This window comes from Dipodomys spectabilis, unplaced genomic scaffold, assembly GCF_019054845.1.
Source record: "Dipodomys spectabilis isolate Male_0828 unplaced genomic scaffold, ASM1905484v1 ptg000018l, whole genome shotgun sequence".
NCBI classification, from domain to species: Eukaryota; Metazoa; Chordata; class Mammalia; order Rodentia; family Heteromyidae; genus Dipodomys; species Dipodomys spectabilis.
The window spans coordinates 471263-495794 of NW_024870695.1; the positions used below are offsets into that span (position 1 = coordinate 471263).

General features: G+C 47.6%; 1 protein-coding gene across 2 annotated transcripts in view; it reads right to left on the minus strand.

The window, feature by feature from the left end:
- Slc43a2 (solute carrier family 43 member 2) overlaps nt 1-24532 on the minus strand; it is a 46907-nt gene that overhangs the window by 17427 nt on the left and 4948 nt on the right. For both annotated transcript variants that reach the window (XM_042672421.1, XM_042672416.1), the window contains exons 3-5: nt 17423-17630; nt 15645-15700; nt 14688-14764 (exon numbers count right to left, since the gene is read on the minus strand). In XM_042672421.1, the coding sequence (XP_042528355.1) occupies nt 14688-14764; nt 15645-15700; nt 17423-17630 (341 nt within the window). The remainder of the gene's footprint in view (nt 1-14687; nt 14765-15644; nt 15701-17422; nt 17631-24532) is intronic.

Genomic DNA, 24532 nt, shown 5'->3' on the forward strand with positions numbered 1-24532 from the left:
CTGCAGCTCACATACATGGGCAGCCACATGCTGTTTATGCCAGCATAGAATCCTTAGAAAGAAGGCATATCTAGGACTATATCCACCTTGGAAATCCAAAGGTTAGGTCTGCATAGGTGGAAAGAAGGAAATGTTCCCACCTGGCATTGCACTCCAGCCAGGACAAGTGAAGAGAGGAAAGGATAAAAGAGATTAAAGAAAGCTTAGCCTGGCGCTGGTGGCTCACGCCTGTAATCCTAGCTACTCAGGAGGCTGAGATCTGAAGATCGTGGTTCAAAGCCAGCCCAGGCAGGAGAGGCCATGAGACTCCTATCTCCAATAAACCACCAGAAAACCAGAAGTGGCGCTGTAGCTCAAGTGGTAGAGCGCTCACCTTGAGCTGAAGAGCTGAGGGACAGCGCCCAGGCCCAGAGTTCAAGCCCCACGACCGACAAATAAAAATAAAGAAAGCTTAGAATCCAACCAGACTAGCAGATGGAGGCCAAGAGCCTGGCCTTCTTGGTGCAGATCAAGCCAGAGAAACATTTTTTGTTTTTGAAAATGAACCTATTGGAGGATTGGGAATGTGGCTTAGTGGTAGAGCGCTTGCCTTGCATGCACGAAGCCCTGGGTTGGATTCTTCTGTACCACATGAACAGAAAAAGCCAGAAGTGGTGTCGTGATTCAAGTGGTAGAGTGCTAGCCTTGAGTAAAAGAAGCTCAGGGATAGCGCCTAGGCCCTGAGTTCAAGACCCAGGACTGGCAGAAAGAAAGAAAGAAAGAAAGAAAGAAAGAAAGAAAGAAAGAAAGAAAGAAAGAAAGAAAGAAAGAAAGAAAGAAAGAAAGAAAGAAAGAAAGAAAGAAAGAAAGAAAGAAAGAAAGAAAGAAAGAAAGAAAGAAAGGAAGAAAGAAGATGAACCTATTGGCACACAGATTAAGGAGAATTCCCCAAAGAAAACTCATCTGAGGAAGGAAGGCATGAGCCACTGGAGCACCAGCAAGGAAAGAAATTTTCAATAGAGCTAGAAAATAGTCCAGTAAAGCAGATACTATATGGCCATTTTCTTTCTGAGACAGGAGAATTACAAATTCAAGGCCGTCTTTGAATGGCTAGAGGCCAACAGAATCAAGCTTGAGGCAAGTACACAGGCCTGCTCTCATCTGAAGTCTTCGGGCTCTAGACTCAGGACAAGCAATACCAGGCTGATTTTTCACCTGTCCATGAACAAGCAGAGGCTTTCTAGTTGTTCCTCCTGCTGGCCAGCTTCTTCCCGTCTATAACATTCTTATCAACATCAAAAAAAATTCTTCTCCCCAACAAGCTATTTTGGCCAGCCATTCCAGAGCCTTAGGGCAAGTCACACTACATCACTTTCTGCCAACACCTACAATCTTGTATTTCAAATTATGAATTTTTTCTTGATTAAAAAAAGAAAGAAAAAGCAGTTTGGTGCCAGTGGCTCATGCCTGTAATCCCAGCTACTTAGGAGGCTGAGATCTGAGAATCATGGTTCAAAGCCAGCCAGGGCAGGAAAGTTGGTAAGACTCTTATCTCCAATTAACCACCAGAAAACCAGAAATGGCACTGTGGCTCAAGTGGTAGAGTGCTTGCCTTGAGCTGAAGAGCTGAGGGACAGCGCCCAGGCCCCGAGTTCAGGCCTCATGACCGACAAAAAAAGAAAAAATGGGGGTGTGTGGGGAGGGAGAAGACTAATGGAGCCAGTTGATGAGATACATTGTATACATGTATGGAAATATTACAATGAAACCCTTTATGTATAACTAATGTTTGGTAGTAAAAAAAAAAATCTTTAAGTAATGGCTCTCATATAGCTATGTTACCATTTCCATGTATATGCGTGCATGTATACATATACACAGATATGTATATATGTATATTGTTTGCTAATATTTTTCCTTATAAATAAATATAATTTTTTGTGCCAGTATCAGAACTTGAACTCAGAGCCTGGACGCTATCCCTGAACTTTTTTGCTCAAGGCTAGTGCTCTACCACTTGGGCCACAGCTCCACTTCTAGCTTTTTGGTGGTTAATTGGAGATACAGACTTGTATGAACTTTTCTTTGACCAGGGATCCTCTCAGTCTCCTGAGTAGAAAGGATTATAAAGACATGAGCCACTAGTGCCTACACAATTTTAACATATGATCATATGGAGCCTATTGTTTTGTAAGCTTCTTTTTATGAGATGGGGGTTCACCATTTGCCCAGGATGGCCTTGAAGTTGAAATCCTCCTGCCTCACCCTCCTGAACAGGAATTGCAGGTATGCACCACCACTCCTGGCTCAGTGGCTCAGTGAATATTCTTTGTTTTTTTTTTTTTTTTTAGTCGGTCATGGGCCTGAACTCTTGGGCGCTGTCCCTCAGCTCTTCGCTCAAGGCGAGCACTCTACCACTTGAGCCACAGCACCTCTTCCAGTTTTTTCTGCTTATGTGGTGCTGAGGAATCGAACCCAGGGCCTCATGCATGCAAGGCAAGCACTCTACCATTGAGCCACCTTCCCAGCCCCCAGTCCAGTATTTCCTTAGGGTAGATTCCCAAAGGTAGGGTCACTAGACAAAAGGGAACACATTTCTAAGGATTGATAATATTTTGTGCCCAACCTTCCAGAATATTAATAACAACTGATACCCCTGACCGGCAGTAGGGTAGCAGTACCTGTTGCCCTGAAGCCACCCCAATGTTGTGTTGTTGTTTTCAACATTTGCTACTTTACCATTATCTTTAACCACCCCCCCCCCCCCCATCCTCCACCAGTCCTGGGGTTTGAACTCAGGGTCTGTCTCTGAGCATTCTTACTCTTCAGATTTCAGCCTCCTGAATAGCTGGGATTACAGATGTGAGCCACCAGTATCTGGCTCTGCTATCCTTTTAAAACCCATTTTTGAGCTGCAGATATAGGTGGGAAGTAAAGTGCCTATCTACCATGAGTTAATGTCCTAGGTTCAATCCTCAGCATGGGAGCGCAGGGTGTGTGTGGGTGGTGGTTCACATCTGTAATCTAAGCTACTCAGGAGGCTGAGATCTGTGGATTCATGTTCAAAGCCAGCCAAGGCAAGGAAAGTCCATGAGCCTCTTATCTCCAATTAACTATCAAAATGCCAGATGTGGAGTTGTGGCTTGAGTGGTAGAGTGCTAGCCTTGAGCAAAAACAGCTCAGGAGAGGCTGGGAAGGTAGCTCAGTGGTAGAATGCTTGCCTTGCATGCATGAGGCCCTGGGTTTGATTCCTCAGCACCACATAAGCAGAAAAAGCCAGAAGTGGCACTGTGGCTCAAGTGGTAGAACAGCAGCCTTGAGCTAAAGAGCTGAGGGACAGCGCCCAGGCCCAGAGTTCAGGCCCCACGACCCGCAAAAATTAATAAATAAATAAAAAAGCTCAGGGGCAGTGCCCAAGCCCTGAGTTCAAGCCTTAGTACTCATACATACATATGCCCACACACACACACACACACACACACACACACACACACACACACACACACAAAAATGCTGAACTGGAGGCATCGCTAAAGTGGGTAAAGTGTCAGTTGAGAAGCAGAGTGAAGGCACAGGGCCCTGAGTTCAAACTGCAGTATAGTTCTTTCTTTTTTTTTTTTTTTAGGGAAGAGGGGGTCTTACTAAGTTGCCCAGGTTGGCCTTCAGCTCTAGGGTTCAAGCAGTTCTCCTGCCTGAACATCTAGGTAGCTGACACTACAGGTTTGTGCCACCTTGCTCAGCTGTAAAGGCTCTTCATATATTTAAGACATTTACAGTTTTGTCCATACACTGAAAGTATGTTTTTGAGCACTCTACCACATGAGCCACGGCATCACTTCGGTTTTCTGGTAGTTAATTGGAGATGGGCTGGGAAGTTGGCTCAGTGGTAGAGTGCTTGCCTTGCATGCATGTGGCCCTGTGTTTGATTCCTCAGTACCACATAAGCAGAAAAAGCCAGAAGTGGCGCTGTGGCTCAAGTGGTAGAGTGCTAGCCTTGAGCTGAAGAGCTGAGGGATAGGACCCAAGCCCAGAGTTCAGGCCCATGACCAACCAAAAAAAAAAAAAGAGTCTCATGGACTTTCCTGCCCAGGCTGGCTTTGAACCGTGATCCTCAGATCTCAGCCTCCTCAGTAGCTAGGATTACAGGCATGGGCCATCGGCTCCCAGCTCATTTAACTTCTTACATCACTTTTTTTTTTTAATCAAAAGAAGGGCTTTTTTGTTGTTGTTGTTATGTTTAGATCTTCTTAAAACAGGGTCTTGATAGATAGCCAAGTCTGGTTTGAAACTCACTGTGTAGCCCAGGCTAACCTCAAATTCTAAATCTTCCTCCCTCCCCCCTTCTGAGGGCTGAGATTACAGGCATGAACTACCATGCCCAGCCTGAAGTTTTAAAATAGGTAGCTAAATGTTTTTGCAGCTTTTAAGGATTACCTAGTGTTTGTATCAGATGAAGTTGCTCTGAAAAGAATATTAAGGTTGACCTTGACTGATAAAACCCAAAGCATAAACATCCTGATAACAATCAATGTGTGGTCACCAAGTATAAGCACAGGAGAATACAGGTTTCTCTGTGGGCACAAATTACTTTCCTAAATGGTAATACTAACTTATGTTTCTTAGGCTGCTTCTCCCCTTCCTCCTACAGCTGTCTTCCTGCCAGGAAACTTTTATCTCATTGGCTATGCCCAGGAGCAATCTGATGAGACTTCCTTCACACTAAGTAATAATACACACAATAGTAGCAACTGTTTCTCATTTTGTTTTTGTTTTAGGTTGTGAAGTTTGAACTCAGGGCCTCACACTTGCTAGGCAGGTATATTCTATCACCTAGAACAAGCCTCCAGCCCTTTTCTATACACCTGGATCGAAGCTAGGTTTCCTGTCTTAACTGAAACAGGTACATACCACCACACCCAGCTTCTTCCGTTGAAATGGAACCTTGTGAACTTTATTGCCCCACTGGCATGGAACCAAGATCCTCTCAATCTCAGCCTGCCATATAGTTGGAGGACAGTCGAGTGTTACCCACCAGCCGCCCAATGTCGCTAGGGTCATAGGCACAGACCACTGGTGCCTGGTTTCAGTAGCAACTGCTTTAAATATTCTATATTATTTTTAAGACTCTCAAAAGTACTGTGTTAAGTATCAATGATTATTGTCAAAACTTAGCAGTTAAGGGACCCCCCTCCTAGTTGGTGAAGATCAAATTCAGGCCTCAAAACTGGTCAGAAGTGGGCATAGCTACCAGGCTACACAGCCTTAGAGAGTTTCACATAGCCAGGTCTGATATACAGTTCAGTTTGAGCCCAAGGCAGCTCCCCCTACTTTTCCTGCCTTTTACATGTTCCTTATTTAGCATGTGGTCTGACTCCTGCCCACTGGAGATTTCCTACATCCCCTTGGATGCTTCTTTAAAACCCATCCTCCTCTCCCCTCCCCTCCCCTCCTTGGTCTTCCTTGGCTGACCTCCCCATAGTCCAGGGCCACACCACAGAGTGATGTGCATATTTGCCTGCGGACTCACCCTTGTTTTTCTTCAGTGAGGGGGTCTCCTCCCTCACGGGTCTGCCCATCCCTTCTGGATCACTCTCTCCTCCTTCTGCCTCTGCCTGGCCTGGGCTGCACATATGACTTGCTCAGGAGCTGTGGTGATGGCATACTGGCTCGGTACTGACTGAGCTGGGTGTCCTAGGGCAGGCGTAAGGGCCCGGTAATGGGGAGGAACCCGCACTGCTGCCAAGTAGGAAGCTGGAGCCATGCTGCAATGACGGATGCCAGGGGAAACGCTCGGCAGAGGCTGTTTCCCGACTCACAAGCTGGCTCTCGGGAGGGAAACGCAGTCCTCTCTCCTGGCTTTTGGATCTTGTCACAGCCACTCAGCTGCTTCTGCTCTGCTGGGCAAAACCTGCTTTCTGGGCCCAGGCTGCTGGGCCTTCCACACGGACCCCCTTCCCCTCACCCAGGGAAGCCTGCGATGACTCATTTTCTCTCAGCCCCTCAGTTTTGCCATAAACAGGCCTGGCTGTGTGACCTTCCCAGAAGGGAAAACAGCTGCTGCAGGCAGTCCCTCCCCTGGCCTCCTGGTCACCAAGCACGCCACTGGACAAGAGTTCCCAGAGGCCAAGGCCCTGGGTCACAGAGTGGCCTCTCCTCCTTGGAGGACTCTAAGATGCTTCTCTTTCTAGGAGCCTGCAGGGGAGGCTATGGGGTTGGTTACAGGTAGGGATGGAAAGTCACTATATAGTATTTCTGGCATTGATTTTTTTGCCCCCAAATCTATGGCTTGCCAAGTCCACTAGCCCTGGGGCACAGTTTGGCCCCACACACATCCTGGGTAGGCTTGGGTGCCAAGCAGTGACTAGAGGCTGGCATTCTGGTCCTCAGGCCCCTTGCAGAGGTAAGCTTTGTCCTCGGGTGGCTGGTAGACACACCTAATGCTCCGTATAGCCTGTAGAGGCCGGGATCCAGGTACTGGTCTAGACAAGCAGACTCAGCAAAGCTGGCCCACTCCCTAATGCAAACAAACCAGGTGCCTCTGGAGAAGGTCCTTGTGGTCACCTTTCCGCTTCACTGCTAAAGGGAAAGGGAAGGGAAACGTTTTCCTCCAGCCACCTCCCTCCCCACCTGCCAGGTCCAGCTCTGCCAATGGCCTCATTGCACTTTCTGTCCACCCTAGCCCAGGTCACATGCTGGAGCAAATTCATGAGGCGAAACTTCTGATGGGTGAATTTTTCCCAACCAACAGTACTCAGCTGATTGCTTTGGGGTCCTAAGACACGACCAGAAATAAGGAAGCTTGGAGGCCAAACAGACTCTGGGCCCTAGAGGGCCCTGACCACCTGACACCTAGATTGTCCAAAGAAAGGTAGAAGCCCACTGCAGCCACCTTCCCTGATGGTAGAGTCCGGATCTAGAAGGAGGAAGGCTAACCTACTCACCTCTGCCCTTCCCTCAGGGATTTGGCCAAGTCTGTTTATTGTGTTTTCTTCACACTCCACTCCACCTCCCATGGGCTCATTTCTATCTTGGGTTTAAAGTCAGACTTGGTTGAATCAAATGGGAAAAACCCAGAGGGAACTATTTCCTGAGTGCGGAGTAACAACATTTGTAACCCCTCTTCTGTAAGGGTTTCAACCCAGAACTCTCCCATCCTACCCACACTGACAGGGGTCAGGGTAATGAAGTGGAAAAGATAGGTTCACAATTTTGGCTACATCTGCTCCCATCTCTAAGCAACCCAGGCCCTGGATTGTAGGGTGGTGGCATCTCTGGGCGCCGGCTGGTGTTTGTGCTCCAACTGATGAAGCGAGTTAAAGGGCTGCACAAATGCAAGGCACTGAGCAAACACGCCAGTGTGCTGACCAGATGTCAGGGGTGGGGTGGGAGGACTGGCCCCGTGAACTGGCCTGGCACCCCTCCCTCCGGGATGCCACACGCTGACCCAGGCCTGATACTACAGGGATCTGAGCTGCCAGCCTTAGCTGTTGATTAGGGGGGCAAAGGAGAGTGTTTGCTGAGCCATCATTCCAGAGGGAAGAATCACCCAAGTACAGACCTCTCAGGCTCTGGGGGGGGGGGGGGGGTGAGGGTGGGGGCTGTGGGTCATCTCCTCCTAGGTTGTGAGAAAAAGGAATTTTGCCGACTTGAAGACCCCTCTCCCCACCAATGGAGGCAATGGCCCCCAGTTTACTTCATTTAGACTATAGTTCATGCCACACAAAACCCTTTGAGACTCAGAAAGTCCCTGAATTAGGGTTTCCATGGTAATGCATCCTCTTTCCCATGTTATCAAGGAGCAATTATCCATAGCCCAAAAGCAGTTTTAGATCTTTGTTCCCCCCAAAAGCAGGAGATTTTGTTTAGGAAGCTCCTGAAGGCAACCCTAAAGGCTCTTTTGTCCCCAAAATGAGAACATGGGTGGGAGACAAACAGAAAGTGCCATTGTGGTGTCGTGTGGCATCTCTGAGAGCTGTGGCAGCCGGTTCTGCTTTTTAAAGGCCTGGGCTGTGTCAGAAGGAGATTCAGCGCTGCTCAGCAGAAGCCTCAGCCAGCCGGAGAGCATTACCTAAGAGCTTCAGCCTGTCCTCGCTGACCTGCTCCTCGTTCTCCCTTCGGGGTCTGTTCTCATGAGATCACCACATGGTACAGGGGAATCTCCAAGGAGACCCCTGCACATTGTGGGTAGGGGTGGGGATGACTTCAAAAGTGCTTAGAGGACTGGGAATGTGGCTTAGTGGTTGAGTGTATGCATGAAGCCCTGGGTTTGATTCCTCAGTACCATATAAACAGAAAAAGCCCAGAAGTGGTGCTGTGACTTTAGTAGAGGGCTAGCCTTGAGCAAAAGCAGCTCAGGGACAGTGCCCAGGCCCCGAGTTCAAGCCCAGAACTGGCAAAAAAAAAAAAAAAATGCTTAGAGAGCTGGCATCTGCAACTATAGGATGGGGGGTAGCGGGGGGGCAGGGGGGGCATGCGGGCAGTCAGGGAATAGTCAGTTAGCAGCTTCTTGGAGCCTGGATCAAAGGCTGGCAAACTTTCTCTGTAAAGGGATGGACAGTAAACAGTTCAGGCTTTGCAGGCCATATGGTCTGTGTCATGGACTGCCTCTGAGCACGCAAGCAGCTGTAGACAACACGTGCGCAAACAGGCACGTGTGCAGAACTTTGTTTACAAAAACAGGCAGAGGTCTGGATTTGGCCTGGGGAGGGGGCGGGCCGCAGTTTGTTGATCCCCAGCTCTAAATCCAAGAATAGAGATCTCAGAGGACCAGCCTCCCTTATACAAATCTATGATAACCAGTGGATTTGTGCCATAATTTGGGTTTTCTGCCCATGTATTGTCTAGTCTGAGCAGTTTTTCACCTGCCTGTGTTCAGCCAGGAGCTCAGAGAATGCTTTGACTCATGGTTTTAGCCTTCACACAGAGCCTCAGAGGGTGAAAAAAGCATTGGGCACTCCCACAAGCAAGTGCCCAGAGCAGCACATTGATGCCCGTTTTGCCGGCAACTAATTTCAAGGAGGTATGCAGCCCTGCTGATGCCTATTCATGGGCTGGGCCATGCAGAGGTCTAAAAACTCTAGGGCAAGATCTTTTTCTCAGAAAGAGCTAGTTTCTTTGAATTTGAAAGAGCTCTTTACAAAGCATAAAAAATAAAATAGACAAATATTACAAAGAAGCAATTCACAGGAGATACAAATGACAAAGAGGTGAAAGGACTCTCTCACTGATAATTCAAGAAATTTAAAAAAATCATCCTATATAATTTTTTTTACCATGTCAGACTGGTTTAAAAGATCAATGATATGGTCTTAGAATAAGATAGAGAAAAAGCCCTTTCAGTCATTCTGGGAAGTACCAGCGTGGAAACCTTCTAGAAGATCATTTGACAGCACATATTAAAATTTAAAACATGCTAATCCTGTGGCCCTGAAATTCCATTTCCAGGAATTTATTTTACAAAAATACATGTTCAGGGATGTTCACTTAGACAGCATTCTTAATTTGGAAAATTTTGGAACCAATCCAAATGTACATTAGTAGGAGACTGGTTGAATAAATTACGTTACATCTATACTACAGAATAATATGGAACTGTTTAATTATGAGGGAGATTTCTAGAATTTAAAATAAGAAGACAGATCTCTAAGTACTGACAGGAAAAGCAAAAGATTTGTGGAAGAACAAATTGTAATAACAGTTTTTTCAAAGGAATAACAATGGTATATACAGATTTAAAGTAATGCTGAAGATGTACACACACACACACACACACACACACACACACACACACACACACACACACACACACACACTCCAAAACAAATGAAGGAGGGAAGATTTAAGATTTTTATAGTCTCTGGGCACCAGTGGCTGGTATCTGTAATTTTAGCTACTCAGGAGCTTGAGATCTAAGGATCATGGTTCAAAGCTAGCCTGGATCTAGGGAGATCTGTGAGATTCTTATCTCCAATTAATCAGAGAAAAAGCCAGAAGTGGTGTTGTGGCTCAAGTGGTAGAATGCTAGCCTTGAGTAAAAATAGCTCAGGGACAATGGCCAGGCCCTAAATTCAAGCCCCTGGAGAAAGAAAGGAAGAAAGGAAGAAGGGAAGAAAGAAAGAAAGAAGGAAAGAAAGGGAGAGAGAGAGAAAGGAAGAAAGAAAGGGAGAGAGAGAGAAAGGAAGGAAGGAAGGGAGGAAGGGAGGAAGGGAGGAAGGGAGGAAGGAAGGAAGGAAGGGAGGAAGGGAGGAAGGGAGGAAGGGAGGAAGAAAGGAAGGAAGGAAGGAAGGAAGGAAGGAAGGAAGGAATGAAGGAAGGAAGGAAGGGAGGAAGGGAGGAAGGGAGGAAGGAAGAAAGGAAGGAAGGAAGAAAGGGGCTGGGAAGGTGGCTGGCTCAGTGGAAGAGTGCTTGTCTTGCATGCATGAGGCCCTAGGTTCTATTCCTAAGCATCACATAAGCAGAAAAATCCAGAAGTGGCACTGTGGCTCAAATGGTAGAGCACTGACCTTGAGCTGAAGAGCTGAGGGACAGTGCCCAGGCCCAGAGTTCAGGCCCCACGACTGACAAAAAAAGGAAGGAAGGAAGGAAGGAAGGAAGGAAGGAAGGAAGGAAGGAAGGAAGGAAGGAAGGAAGGAAGGAAGGAAGGAAGGAAAAGAAAAAGAAAAAAACAACAAGGAGCTTAGGGACAGCACCCAAGCCCAGAGTTCAAGCCCCAGGACTGGTGGGGGAAAAAAAGATTTTTGCAGTCTATAATTCACATTGCAGAATGAAAATATTCTCTGTGTATGTGTGTGTGGGCATGCATGTACACATGTTCTAGTACTGAGATTTGAACTCAAGGTCTCAAGCTCTCCTTTAGCTTTTTCCACTCAAGGGTAGTGCTCTACCACTTGAGCCACAGCTGTTTCAGGCTTTTTGCTGGTTAATTGGAGATAAGAGTCTCCTGAATTTGTTTGCCCAAGTGAACTGAAATTCTCAGATCTCAGCCTCCTGAGTAGATAGGATTACAGTCATGAGTGAGCCAACAGTGCCCAGCAACAGTCTTGTTTTATAATCATAAAAACTAAGAAAAAGCCCAGTGCTGGTTGTTCATGTCTACAATCCTAAACTACTCAGAAGGCTAAGATTACAGTTTGAAGCCAGGCAGGGCAAAAAAGTCTGTGAGATTCTTATATCCAATTAACCACCAAAAAAGCCCAAAGTGGGACTGGGAATGTGGCTCAGTGGTAGAGTGCTTGTCTTGGCCTTACCTGCATGAAGCCCTAGGTTTGATTCCCCAGTACCACATACACAGAAAAAGCTGAAGTGGCCCGGTGACAATGTGGTAGAGCGCTAGCCTTGAGCAAAAGAAGCTCAGAGTCCAGGCCCTGAGTTCAAGCCCCAGGACTGGAAAAAGAAAGAAAGAAAGAAAGAAAGATAAAAAGAAAAAAAAAAGCCCAAAATGGAGCTGTGGCTCAAGTGTTAGAACACTAGCCTTAAGCAAAAAGACTCAGTGGCAGCACCCAGGCCTTGGGTTCAAGCCCAAAGATTGGCATACACACACACACACACACACACACACACACACACACACACACACACACACACACACAAAAGAATGTTTATAGACTATTGTTTCTCATAAAAGTTACTTGGACAACAGCTCCAGAGTCATAAAATGCTTTTCTTTCTTTCTCTTTCTTTCTTTTTTTTTTTTGTGGTGTTGGGGATGGAACTCAGCACCCTGAGCATGTTAGCAAGTGCCCTACCACTGAGCCATACTCCCAGCCCCTAACTATATAGTCCAGGCTGGTCTTGAATTTGAGATTATCTTGCCTCTGCTTCTGCCTCCCAAGTACAGGTGTATACTACTAGACCCATACCCAGCCTAAAGGATTCCTTAAAGGGGGCTCATGGTATGGTGCTCTTAAACCTACTTTTTTTTTTTTTGTGGTGCCAGAAATTGGACCCAGGGCCTCATGTATGCTAGGTACAGAGTCAACAACTGAGTACACCCATTCTTATTTATCTTATATTTTATTATGACAAAGCATCATTCTACACTTTGGAGCTTAAATCCCCCTGGACCATCTTGTTCTTTTATCCTTGAAATTCAGACTTGCCATAACAGAGATCCAGCGTGACTAAAACAATGCAAGGGATGCCAAGTTTTTATTTTTCATCTTGATGAAAGGAATGGTGGTTTTTACACTGTCCAAGAACAAACAGAACTACGACTCCTGTTTCACAATTTACACAACCTAATGGAATTTGTGTACTTCTGACAGTGTGAACATATTTCCCACAGTTTCCACATTTGTTTTCCTCTGAGAGGTTGTCATTTTTTTTTTCTTTGCAAGGGTGGTGGGGAGGAGGTAGGGTTTTTTGTTTGTTTGTTTTTGTTTTTTAATGTAACTGATTAAAAAGTTTTAACTTTTTTCTTTTAAGTCAAGAATGGCTGGGAGCCGGGAGTTGGTGGCTCACGCCTGTAATCCTAGCTACTCAGGAGGCTGAGATCTGAGGATCGCGGTTCAAAGCCAGCCCGGGCAGGAAAGACCGTGAGACTCCTATCTCCAATAAACCACCAGAAAACTGGAAGTGGTGCTGTAGCTCAAGTGGTAGAGCGCTCGCCTTGAGCTGAAGAGCTGAGGGACAGCGCCCAGGCCCAGACTTCAAGCCCCACAACCGACCAAAAAAAAAAAAAAGAATGGCTGGGTACTGGTGGCTCATGCCTGTAATTTCAACTACTTAAGAGTTTGAGAACTGAGGATGGCATTTTAAAGCCAGTCTAGGTAAGAAAGTCTGTGAGACTTGTTTCCAATTAACCACACACACACACACACACACACACACACACACACACACACACACACAAAAGCCAGAAGTGGAGCAGTGGTTCAAGCACTAGCCTTGGGCAAAAAAAAAGCTCAGGGACAGTACCCAGGTCCTGAATTCAAACCCCAGGACTGGCGTACACACACACACACACACACACACACACACACACACACAAAGTTGAGAATGGTGATGCTTATAATCCTAGTACTCAGGAGGTAGAAGTTAGAAGATCCAGAGTTTCAGGCTAGCTTGGGCCACATAGCAAGTTCAGGTCTAACCTGGGCTATATAATGAGACTTTGTCTCTAAACAAAGAACTCCATAAGCCCTAAAGAGTACAAAGTAAATCTTCCAGGTACAAGCAGAGGCAAAGCAACCCAGTCATCGGCATTTGTGTCACACACCCTGCAGACACTCACACCCAGAGCACACCACACACACACTGCCTGAACTCACCAAACATGGACTGCAATGTTCTTTCAATGTCCATGGACCTAGGCCCAGACACTTAATCCTCTCTGCCAGGACAAAGCCAGCACGGTAAAGCCCAGAAGGGGACACAGAGAAAGCACTGGGCCTAGCCTCTGGCTCAAAGCCGTAGGGCGGGTCACAGAGATGCCAGCACCTCTTCAAGCTCTTCACCAAAGAACCACAAGTCCCCAGAGCTCCCAGAACAAAACAAGGGCCTCTCAACAGCATGACTCCTGACTCACCGGCAGAGAGGGAAATCAGAAACCACAAATAGTAACAGTAGGTGTTGTATCTTAAAACCTCTCTCACAGGGAAACTGAGGCAGATGAGATTTCTCTGCTGAACAGAAATGTCTCAGAAAAGTAGCTATGAATGGTGCCCTTGCCCAACCAGGTGAAGCTACTGAGAGCTCCCTTCTGTTCTTTCTTTGACTTTCTTTCTTTCAACCTGCACCTTCTTTCAGCTCCCATTTCCATCTCAAAGAGAAGCCTATTTTTGGCACCCTGTTCTCCCAAGAAATGGGTGTTTGGCATCATGCAGAAACAACTCTCTCTCCCCTTTGGAGGCTGCTGTGTTCTGGCATTGAGAAAACCAAGAAGAAAGACACAGGTGCTCCTCTGAGTTTTTCATTCAGGTCTGGGTAAGGCAGAGGCAAGGACTGGGGAGATTTCAGGGAGGTTTTCTTTGGGGTTAAACTGTTAGCCAGAACTCCCAGAGACCCTGGTGACAGTAGCCACGGAAAATGAAAAGAAGAAAGGGGGAGGCAGTGGCTCTTTTTTCTTCCCTAGCCACAAAGCTAGTTAGTAGCTCTCCCCGTGCTAAAGTCAAGGCCAGAAGTTCAGCCTGAGAGCAGTGCCCTGCCACCAACAAGACCTCCCAGCTCGAGACCATGACCAGCTTTGCTGCAGTCACTGTGTCTACTGGAGGCCTTGCTTGGGACATCAGGCAATGTGGATGAATGGAAAGTGAGTTAGTAGAAACCAATAAAAGCTGTGTCAAGTTCCGCAGATTACTAAACTCAAAACTCAATCGCCCTCTCTGTTTTTTGTTTGTTTGTTTATTTGTTTTTCTTTTTGCCAGTCATGGGGCTTGAGCTCAGGGCCTGGATGCTGTCCTTGAGCTTCTTTTGAGCTACAACACCACTCTGGCTTTTTCTAAGTAGTTTATAAGAGTCTTATAGACTTTTCTGCCTGGGCTGGCTTTGAACCACAATTACAAGCATGAGTCACTGGCACCTGGAAAGATCTTCTTTAAAATAAATTTTTTTAAACCCCCAAAAAACTCAACATTTGAAAGCTGATGTGTGACTCAAGTAGTAGAATGTCATCCTTAAGTGAGAAAGCCAAAAGAGAGTGCAAGCCTCAGTACTGTCACAATAAATAGGTAGATGATAGATAGATAGATAATCAATCAGTCAATACTTACCGTTAAAGAGGTGAAAGTCATGCACATCCCACCAAAGCCATTCAGAGCCAGGGCGATGAAGATGAGCACAGAGAGAGCTGTAGGGAATAGAGTCATAAGCAAGGAATCATAGATAATCTTTGGGGAGGCCAGGGCCTGGTCCCTCCGCCCCACCCCTCTGCATGGAACAGGTTCCCATCTGATGCAGGTTGAATGGAGGAAAAGCTATAGAGGGTTAGTGCCTCCTCCTCCTCCTGCCTACCAAGAGCTTGAGCTCTTATAAAAAGCACACACCTGTCCCCCTTTGTCTGCTGACCTAGCAGCAAGCAAGAGGCCCACAATACTCTCAATGACACTATACACCTAGGTTACTGAAAAACTGGGGAGGAGCCTGGTGAAGATTTTGGCAAAATGCAGATCCTACTTTGGTATTTGTTCGGAAAGTCCTTGAAACAATGGATGGGTCTGAACAGGATAGAGAGCAAGTCACTTCTAAGGCATCTTTTTATTGTTGAGAAGATGGGGGCTTCATATACTCTGAGAGCTACAGAGAGTAAATCACCCCAAGGGACTTTTTCTTGGGGTGGATTACTCTCTTACCTGACCACTCATTTGAGATAAGAAACTGAGTATAGAAGCCTAACAGCTGTCCACTCCAGGCAAGGACTACACGTACAGTATCTAAGAGCAGGTAGCCAGGAAGCACCTCTGGACAATCTCTCCCCAGTTCCTGATGGAAGAGTAGAGCAAAGGGGGCTGGGAAGGTGGCTCAGTGGTAGAGTGCATGCCTTGCAAGCATGAGGCCCTGGGTTCGATTCCTCAGCACCACATAAACAAAAAAAGCCAGAAGTGGCGCTGTGGCTTCAGTGGTAGAGCGCTCGCCTTGAGCTGAAGAGCTGAGGGACAGCGCCCAGGCCCAGAGCTCAGGCCCCATGACTGACAAAAAAAAAAAAAAGAGTAGAGCAAAGGCATACTCACAGTTTGGGTTACTTGCTCCATATGCAATCAGCAAGCAGGAGACAGCAAAGCAGGCACTAGAACCAAGCAGAGAGAGTATATTATGTATTATTGCATTATTGACACTATTATGCAGTCTTATCATGGGGAGATACTATGTGTCATTTTAGAGCACTTACAATCATTATTTAATTTACAATTATAGGGGCTGAGGGCATAGCTCAGTGGTAGAGGACTTGGTTTACGTCCACAAGGCCCTAGGTTTCATTCTCCAATATTAACAAAGAAGAATACTGTAGTTGGCCTCAATTTACTAATGAGGAAAATAAATCTCATTAAAAATAAAATGCAAATAAAACACAAATCCTAAGTTTTTGTTAGGTTAGGTTTATAGGTCCATGGTAGAGTACTTGCCTAGCATGTATAAGGCCTTGGGTTCAATCTCCAGCACTATCTCCCCACCCCCACAAAAAAAGGCAAACCAAAACCAAAAATCCAAACCCCTGATTTCTCTCAAGATCTCCTACCTAGCAAGAGGCTAGGCCAGAATGGATGCCCCAAAGCCTGGTTCTATGAATGCCATACTCCACTGCCCCTCCCCGACTGGACTGGAGTGGGCCCAGGCTAGGGAGGGAGAAAGCACACAGTTCACCCCTCAGGTTCCTGGGCCCACTCAGCCACAGCATGGACATGACCTACCAGGCAGGGTAAATGTCTGGCTGGTTCCAAACTCCTTCGCTTAGCTCTTCCCTGGAAGCTAGTCTCTTCACTAGAGTGAAAGGCACTAATTCTCCAACCTTATATACATTCCCTTCATGGGCACAGGACTTATCCACTATAAGCTATTGCCTGAAAAGGTGGTTATTCCCAATGGGAAATGGCTTGGAGAGACCCTGACTTAAGAGGGCTAGTAGATGGGGCTGGGAAGGTGGCTCATGGTAGAGTGCTCACCTTGCATGCATGAGGCCCTGGGTTTGATTTCTCAGCACCATATAAGCAGAAAAAGCCAGAAGTGGTGCTGTGGTTCAAGTGGTAGGGCACTAGCCTTGAGCTGAAGAGCTGAGGGACAGTGTTCAGGCCCCACAACTGGCAAAAAAAAAAAAAAAAAAAGAGGGCCAGTGGATTGGAAACTGGCCAAAGTCTAACAGACTAGAGCTGTATGTATCTACGTTTATGTATATATATATATGTATGTGTTTGTATGTATGTATATTTGTAGTTTTGGAGCTCAAACCTAGAGGGAGGAAGGGAGGGAGGGAGGAAGGAAGAAAGGAAGGAAAGAAGGAAGGAAGGAAGACAGGTATACATATAGTTTGTATTTGCATGTGCTTATATTAAGATTACATGCTTAAAATCTTTTAGGGAGCTGGGAACCAGTGACTCATGCCTATAAGCCTCACTGCTCAGGAGTCTGAGATCTGAAGTTCTAGGTTCTGAGCTAGCCCAACATACAAATTTGAGAGGCTGCTGTCTCAAATTAACCAGCAAAAAGCCTGAAGTGGAGGTATGGTTAAAATGGTAGAGCAGCAGCCATCAGTGAAAAAGCCAAGTAAAAGTGAGAGGCTCTAAGTTCAAGCCCTACTACTGGCACATGCATACACACACACACACACACACACACACACACACACACACACACACACACACATACACACACACACTCCTTTTAAGGAGTCCCTCAGTTTACTTTCTAACACAATCCATCCAGGCTTTTACAGTGTACTTGTTAGCTCCTTCCAGAAAATGCAACCCAAGGGCTCCACCTATCCACCCTCTGCCCCCAAGGATCCCACACTGACCTGCCCAGCAGCCTGAGTTTCCTTGGACCATACTTGTCCATGATGATGCCCAGGGGCAGGGTGATGGCGCTGAGCAGGAAGGAGCCCACGGTGAAGGCCAAATTCAGAATCTCATCCTGGGCCTTGCAGCTGAGCCAACCATTCACCCAGCTCACCTCCTCATGTTCTGGCTCTGCGGTGCCTCCCACTGTGCCATTGGTGACATTCTCTGTGAATATAGAGGAAAGGAACATAGCAGGCTTTCCCAAAGAGCAGAGGGGCAGGTACATCATTCCATTATCCCACTGGGAATACCAGACTTGGCTCCGGGGCCTGGATGTCTATTTGACCCAAGTCCTCTGAAGCAATAATCTAGGAGTTAGCAACTTTCACACCAAAGACCATTTAGAGAATCCAGTAAAGAAAGTTGTGCTTGGGTTGGGAAGGTGGCTCAGTGGTAGAGCGCTTGCCTTGCATGCATGAGGCACTGAGTTCAATTCCTCAGCACCACATAAGCAGAAAAAAAAAAGTCGGAAGTGGTGCTATGGCTCAAGTGGTAGAGCACTAGCCTTGAGCTGAAGAGCTGAAGGACAGAGCCCAGGCTCAGAGTTTAGGCCCCTCTACCGGACCCCCCCCCCCAAAAAAAAAAAAAAAAGTTGTGCTTGCCGGGTGCTGCTGGTATGATCATATCTGTAAGCCTAGCTACTCAGGAGGCTGAAATCTGAGGATCATGGTTAAAGCAGTCTGGGCAGGAAAATTCATGAGACTCATCTCCAATTAACCACCAGAAAACAGGGAATAGCACTGTGGCTTAAAGTAGTAGAGTGCTATCCTTGAGCAAAAGAGCTTAGGGATAGTGCTCAGACCCTGAGTTCAAGCCAAGAAAAGGAAGGAAGCCACTTTAAGCTTTTTGGGGTAGTTCATTTGAGATAAGAGTCTCACAGACTTTCCTGTCCATGGCTTTAAACAATGATCCTCAGATCTCAGCCTCCTGAGTAGCTAGGGTTCCAGGTGTGAGCCACTGGAACCCAGCTTACTTATTTTATTTTTTGGGAGGACTGGTCCTGGACCTTGAACTCAGGGCCTGGGAGCTTTTGTGCTCAAGATTAGTGCTCTAGCACTTGATCCACAACACCATTTCTGGCTTTTTTGATGGTAAAATGGAAGTAAGAGTCTCTTGGACTTTCCTGCCCAGACTCTGAACTGGGATCTTCAGGTCTCAGCACCCTGAGTAGCTAGGATTATAGGTGAGGGCCTGGTGCCTGGTGCTTTACATCTTTATGTTTTGGGGGGAGGGGGTTAGTACTAGGGCTTGGACTCAGGGCCTCATGCTTCCTTGACTTGCTTGCTCAGCTTGTGGTCTACCACTTGAGCTATACCAACCATCAGCCCTGATTTTTGCTGGTTATTTTGGAGATGGAGTCTAGCTGACTGTTTCTTCCCCAGATGGCTTTGAACTGCAATCCTCCAGGCCACAGCTTCCTGAGTAGCTAGGATTACAGGCATGAGTCACCAGTGCCTGCTTTGCTTTAGTTCTGTTCTCGGGTAGTATCTTGAGTTTTGGCCTGGATCACCCTTGGACTGTGATCCTCTTACCTATACTTCCTATTTAGCTGGGATGAAAGGCACACTCCACCACATTTAGCTTATTTATTGAGGTCGGGTCTCACTGACATTTCTTTCCCTGGCTGGCCTAGAAACACCGTCCTCCTGATCCCTACCTCCAGAGTAGCTGGAATTACATGTGGGCTGCCAACATACCTGGCCTTGAGATGCATCTTTTCTTATTGTTCTTCTGGGCTATTGTGTGGCTGTCTCCTGTGACCACACCCAGACCCTGTTGGGTGCTAAAGCCTGGTGTGTCAGCCACACCTGTGTTGTAATTTCAGCCCTTAAGGGCCCCCCTCCAAAGTCCAACCAGCAAAGAAAGAACACAGAAGGCAGAAAAAAGTGCTGTGGTAGCTAAGCGAGGGGTGGGGGAGGATGGGGACAAGCTGAGATTGAGACTGAGGAACTGTCCTCAGCAGGACTGCTAGTTCAGAGGTGCTGACTAATCCCACAGAGACAGGACAGACTGATTAGATGCAAGGCTACACCAGAGAGCCAAGGCAATACTGCTCCTCAGATAACTAACTGCCTCCCAATTGCAGCCCTTTGGTGCCAGGGCTGTAAGGCTGAGGTAGGCAAAGGCTTGCCCAGGCATCTCAGGGCTGCCTCACACAACTGTAAAGAAAGCAGCTGGTGCAGACACTAAGGAGGCTGAGATCTGAAGGATCATGGTTCAAAGCCAGTCCAGGCAGAAAAGCCCTCCAGACATCATTTCCAGTTAACCAGAAAATTGAGCTAGAGGCATGCTTAAATGGTAGAGTGCCAGCCTAGCAAGTACAAGACAAGACATTGAGTTCAGGCCCGGATATGAGCAGAAAGAAGAGCTGGGGGAGGGGGGGGGGGGCGGGAGGCAGGGGGAATAAAAGGCAGGGGAATAAGAAAGCAGTTACGGTGATTCATACCACATGCTAACTTCTGACCAACAAGCTCTGCTGGGGATGTGCTGAGATTATGGGCAGAACACAGTCTCTGATTTCTAATTTTTGTTCCTCTGCTACACTTGAACAGACTTGGGGAAGTAGCTTGATACTGTTCTATCAGTTTCTTTATCTGTAAAATGGACATAATATAATAACAATAGTGTGTACATTTATGGTTTTGGGAAATATCAATGAGAAACTCAAGATGACATTCTAGGAGTGTGATTTAAGTGGTAGAGCACTTGCCTTGCATGAACCAGGCTCAGGGTTCAATTAATTCCTAGTACCACAAAACAAAACAATTCACAAGGAAAGAAAATAATAAGCTGGGTACCAGTGACTCACGCCTGTAATCCAAGCTACTCAAGAAGCTAAGAACTGAGGATCAAGGTTCAAAGCCAGCCCAGGAAGATAATCCCAAGAGACTCTTATCTCACAAATTCACCAGCAAAAAAGCTGAAAGTGGAGGTGTGGCTCCAGTGGGAAAGTGCCAGCTTTGACTGATAAAAGCCCAGGTGAGAGTGTAAAGCCCTGAGTTCAAGTCTAGCACCAGCACAAAAACAAAGCAAAGCAAAACAAAACCCAGGGAAGGTGGCTCAGTGGTAGAAGGCTTGCCTTGCATGCATGAGGCCCTGGGTTTGATTCCTCAGCACTACATAACCAGGGGAAAAAAAAAAGCTGGAAGTGGCGCTGTGGCTCAAGTGGTAGAACACTAGCCTTGAGCTGAAGAGCTGAGGGACAGCGCCCAGGCCCAGAGCTCAGGCCCCAGGACCGGAACCCCCCCCCTCCCCCCCAAAAAAAGTAGATCACATTCTAAAGCTTACACAGGCACAGGAAGCTTTCAGTAATAACAATTAAAAGTTACCTTTTTTTTTTTTAACCGGGCACCGGTGGCATCACACCTATAATCCTAGCTACTCAGGAGGCTGAGATCTGAGGATCACGGTTCAAAGCCAGCCTGGGCAGGAAAGTCCATGAGACTCTTATCTCCAATAAACTACTAGAAAACCGGAAGTGGCGCTGTAGGTCAAGAGGTAGAGCGCTCACCTTGAGCTGAAGAGCGCAGGGACAGAGTTCAAGCCCCACAACCGAGAGAGAGAAAAAAAAGTTACCATTTTTATTACTATGATTGGAGGTTTGGGATGAAGGAAAGGATCGCACCTGCCCAGTGCCCAGGAGCACAATACTAAGTCTGCTTCATGCATGATTCCATGGTCTAGTCTCCCACTGGGCCGGGAGCACGGGATGGCTGCTTGGGTCTTAGTTACCTCCAGGTCCTAGCTCCCAGCAGGCCCTGGCCCCAGCAGTTATTTACTGAATGAGTAAAAACAATGGAACTGGATCCTAACAGCCAAAAGGATCAAGACAGAGAAAAGGAAAGAGGATGTACAGATCCCAGGTGCAGATAGAGTGGGTTTAGGGAGGTTAGAGCCACAGGGTTAACTATGAAAACCACAGATTCCTGCTCCTGCCACTTTCTCCCACTTTTCTAAGAATAGTCACCACATCGAGGCTGAAACGTATGGCAGACAGGCCCTCTGAGACCACTGAGATGCAGCTCTGAATGGGTCTGTGTTGCGGGGTGGCAGGCCTGAGCTGCTGGCTTGTGCACTGTGGGGCAGTTCATGGAAGGGCAGAGTCACAGGAAGACGCTGGTCTCAGGAGTCAGCCCTGCCAGCAACAGGAACTGGACCGGCAGCTGAGGGACAGGGCCTTTTACTCAGCAGTGCCCATTTCCAGGTTCATGTGCAGATATGACCCAACCAGCCTGGATGTGATACAACAGATGGTGGAGGGAAGGTCCGTAAGCCCTGGATGGCCTGATTGTGAGACCTGATGGTGGTGTGCAGAGGCTGGAGCCCAGGACTACACTGGGACCTATGGAGTGCCACAGCTCTGACGCCGCAGGGAGCATAGGGAGCTGAGGACAGGAGAGACAAGGCAGTATTCCCTAAAAGGAAGGGCACCAGCTCCCTCCTCTACTGTCCCTCGGAGAAGCACCCACAGCTGGCTCCCTGAATCCATAATTCTTTTCTTTTAGGCCTGAGACTGGGACTCAAACTCGGTACCTGACGCTTTTACTCATTGGCTGCCAACTCTACTCACTGAGCCAAACTTCCAACCCCCTATGATTCTTTTCATTGCAGGACTGAAAATAAAAATCCAGAGTCACTGGCTAGGGATATAGCTCAAGGGTAGAGCACTAGCCTAGTGTGAATGAGGCCTCGGGTTTCATCCTCAACCCCAAAGGAGGGAGAAACAAATTCAAGGCATGTTCCCTAGGCAGCCTCTACCTCAGTGGGCCTAGGAATAGAAACATCTAAAATTGCCTGGAAATGTGGTCATCTGGTTACCAGACAGGGGGTCTCCAAGGAAAGGGGCCAGGTGCGAGTGAGAGTGTCTGTCTTTGCCTCTGTCACCCTGAGGCTACGATGCACAGAAGCAGGGACCTACACACCAGGCTTCTGTCTTAAAGCAATCCCTGCCAATGGGCCCACCTGGCCCTCTGCCCTCCTACCTCCAGACAGTGATGTCCAGCGACAGATGAACCAGAGGGCTGGGGGAGCTGAGTGGCCTTTCTTGTCTTGCTCAGGGAGCAATTTGAGAGTGTTCCTTGCTCCCGGAGAGAATGAAACCTTTGCCGAGTCCAGAAGTTTGTTGGCAGTCAACAGCCCACACACATAATCTCAGTCCCAAAAGATGTCCAAACTCAGGCAGGCCCACACAGCTCCTCTCCCTCTGCTCCCATGGAGGCCAGGACAGAGACATAGAGATAAGCACCCAGGAAGTACCAAGCCCCGGGATGCTCCCCCCCACCCCCCCACCCCTGCACCCCCAGCACCCCCCATGCCTTGCTCCTGGCCTAGAAGCTCAGCTCTGGCCCAGCCAAGCCAGCCTGCCTGGGGTCTCACCTAAACAACTCTGTTTATTAAACAGATGCCTCCAGAATGGTCAGCCAGAGTGGCCCAGCCTGGCCCAGTCAGGGAGGGCAAACTAAGAAGACAGACAAGGAGTTGGTGTGGCAGAATGTGGGGAAAACAGGACTAAGGCTGCCAGGGCTGACAGAACAATGACCTGTACTGTTGAGCCCCACTCAGAAAAAGCCAGGGAGAAAAGAGGGTGCTAGACCCCACTCAGACTCTCCAGAGCCTCTCCAGGGTCAAAAAGAGGCCTTCCTTACCCCAGGAAACAAAGAGAGTTTGGAGCCTCCAGAATAGCTTCCTGAGCATGCTAAGAGCCAACGGGCACAGAGTTGGTGATGCCTCTAAATCCCCAGGCAGCCCTCTTTGCTGGCTGCTGGTTTCTGAGGCCCTCCCCTCCAGGGTGTGGGTCTCTGACTGGCCCTGCTGTGGGTACCTGCCCCAGGATCTCCTGTCTCTCTCCAGTCCTTAGTCTATCCGGCAACAGGAAACAGCACCTCAGTCCAGCAGCGGGGAGATATGGGTGAGAGGTCGGCTGAGCCACAGGAGCAAACAAGAAGCAAGACTGTGGTCTGACTGTGGTCAGAGAGCCAAGCGCCTCATGGAGATCATAGCGCAGCCTGCTTCTGCAGAGAGTCTGTGTTCACCAGCCACGGTGTCACTATGTCCAGTGGGGTTCAGTCCCTGGATTGTTTAGTGTCTTCTCACTCAGGCCCCATGTTCCACATGACTGGAGTTTCAGAGCAAGTAAGTCACTTGCCAAAGGTGTAGGGAAAGTTGGACTTGAATCCAGGCTGTCAGAACCCAAAGCTCCTGATGCTGTCCTCTCCAGTTAGAGGAAGGCTGGCTCAGTGACAGAACAGATCTGGGAAAAGGCTGTCACACAGCATCAGGAGCTAGGCCTGAGACTTTTAGTATCATCTGGAAAAAGAGCGGATACTCCATGGCCTTCCCACAAGGTCCCTGAGAGATAGCCCAAGCTGGACAGGACCTTCATGAAGCCAATGGATGCCAGGCACTGATGGCTTATTCTATAATCTTATCTACTCAGGAAGCTGAGATTTGAGCATTATGGTTTGAAGCCAGTCCAGGCAGGGAAGTCTATGAGACTCTTATCTCCAATTTACTACCAAAAACCTGGAAGTGGAGCTATGGTTCAAGTGGTAGAATCCTAACCCAAGCAGAAAAGCTCAGGGACAGTGCCCAGGCCCTGAGTTCAAGTCCCAGGAGCAGCGTGTGTGTGTGTGTGTGTGTGTGTGTGTGTGTGTGTGTGCGCGCGCGAGCGCGCGTGTGTGTGGTGCACACACGCACACACACACGCACACACACACATACACACACACACACACACACAAAGCCAATGGAGGCCAATGGATGTTGGGGGAGGGAATTTAGATCATGAACTTGAAGGAGAAAGGCAAGGTTATTAGTGACATCCAAGGGTACTAGTTCTTTTCTGTGATACATCCTGAGACACAAGTCTTTGGCCCTTTTACCCATTCTTATGAAATTTTGTTTTTAATTCAAAATAAACTGGGAATGGATATAGTTCAGTGATAGAATGTTTGTCTGGCATATGTGAGTTTAACCCCTAGCACTGCAAAAAATAAACAAACTGGGATAAAAGAAGTAAAAAGAAGCGGAATGTAATAGTGCACACCAGTAATCCTGGCACTGGGGAG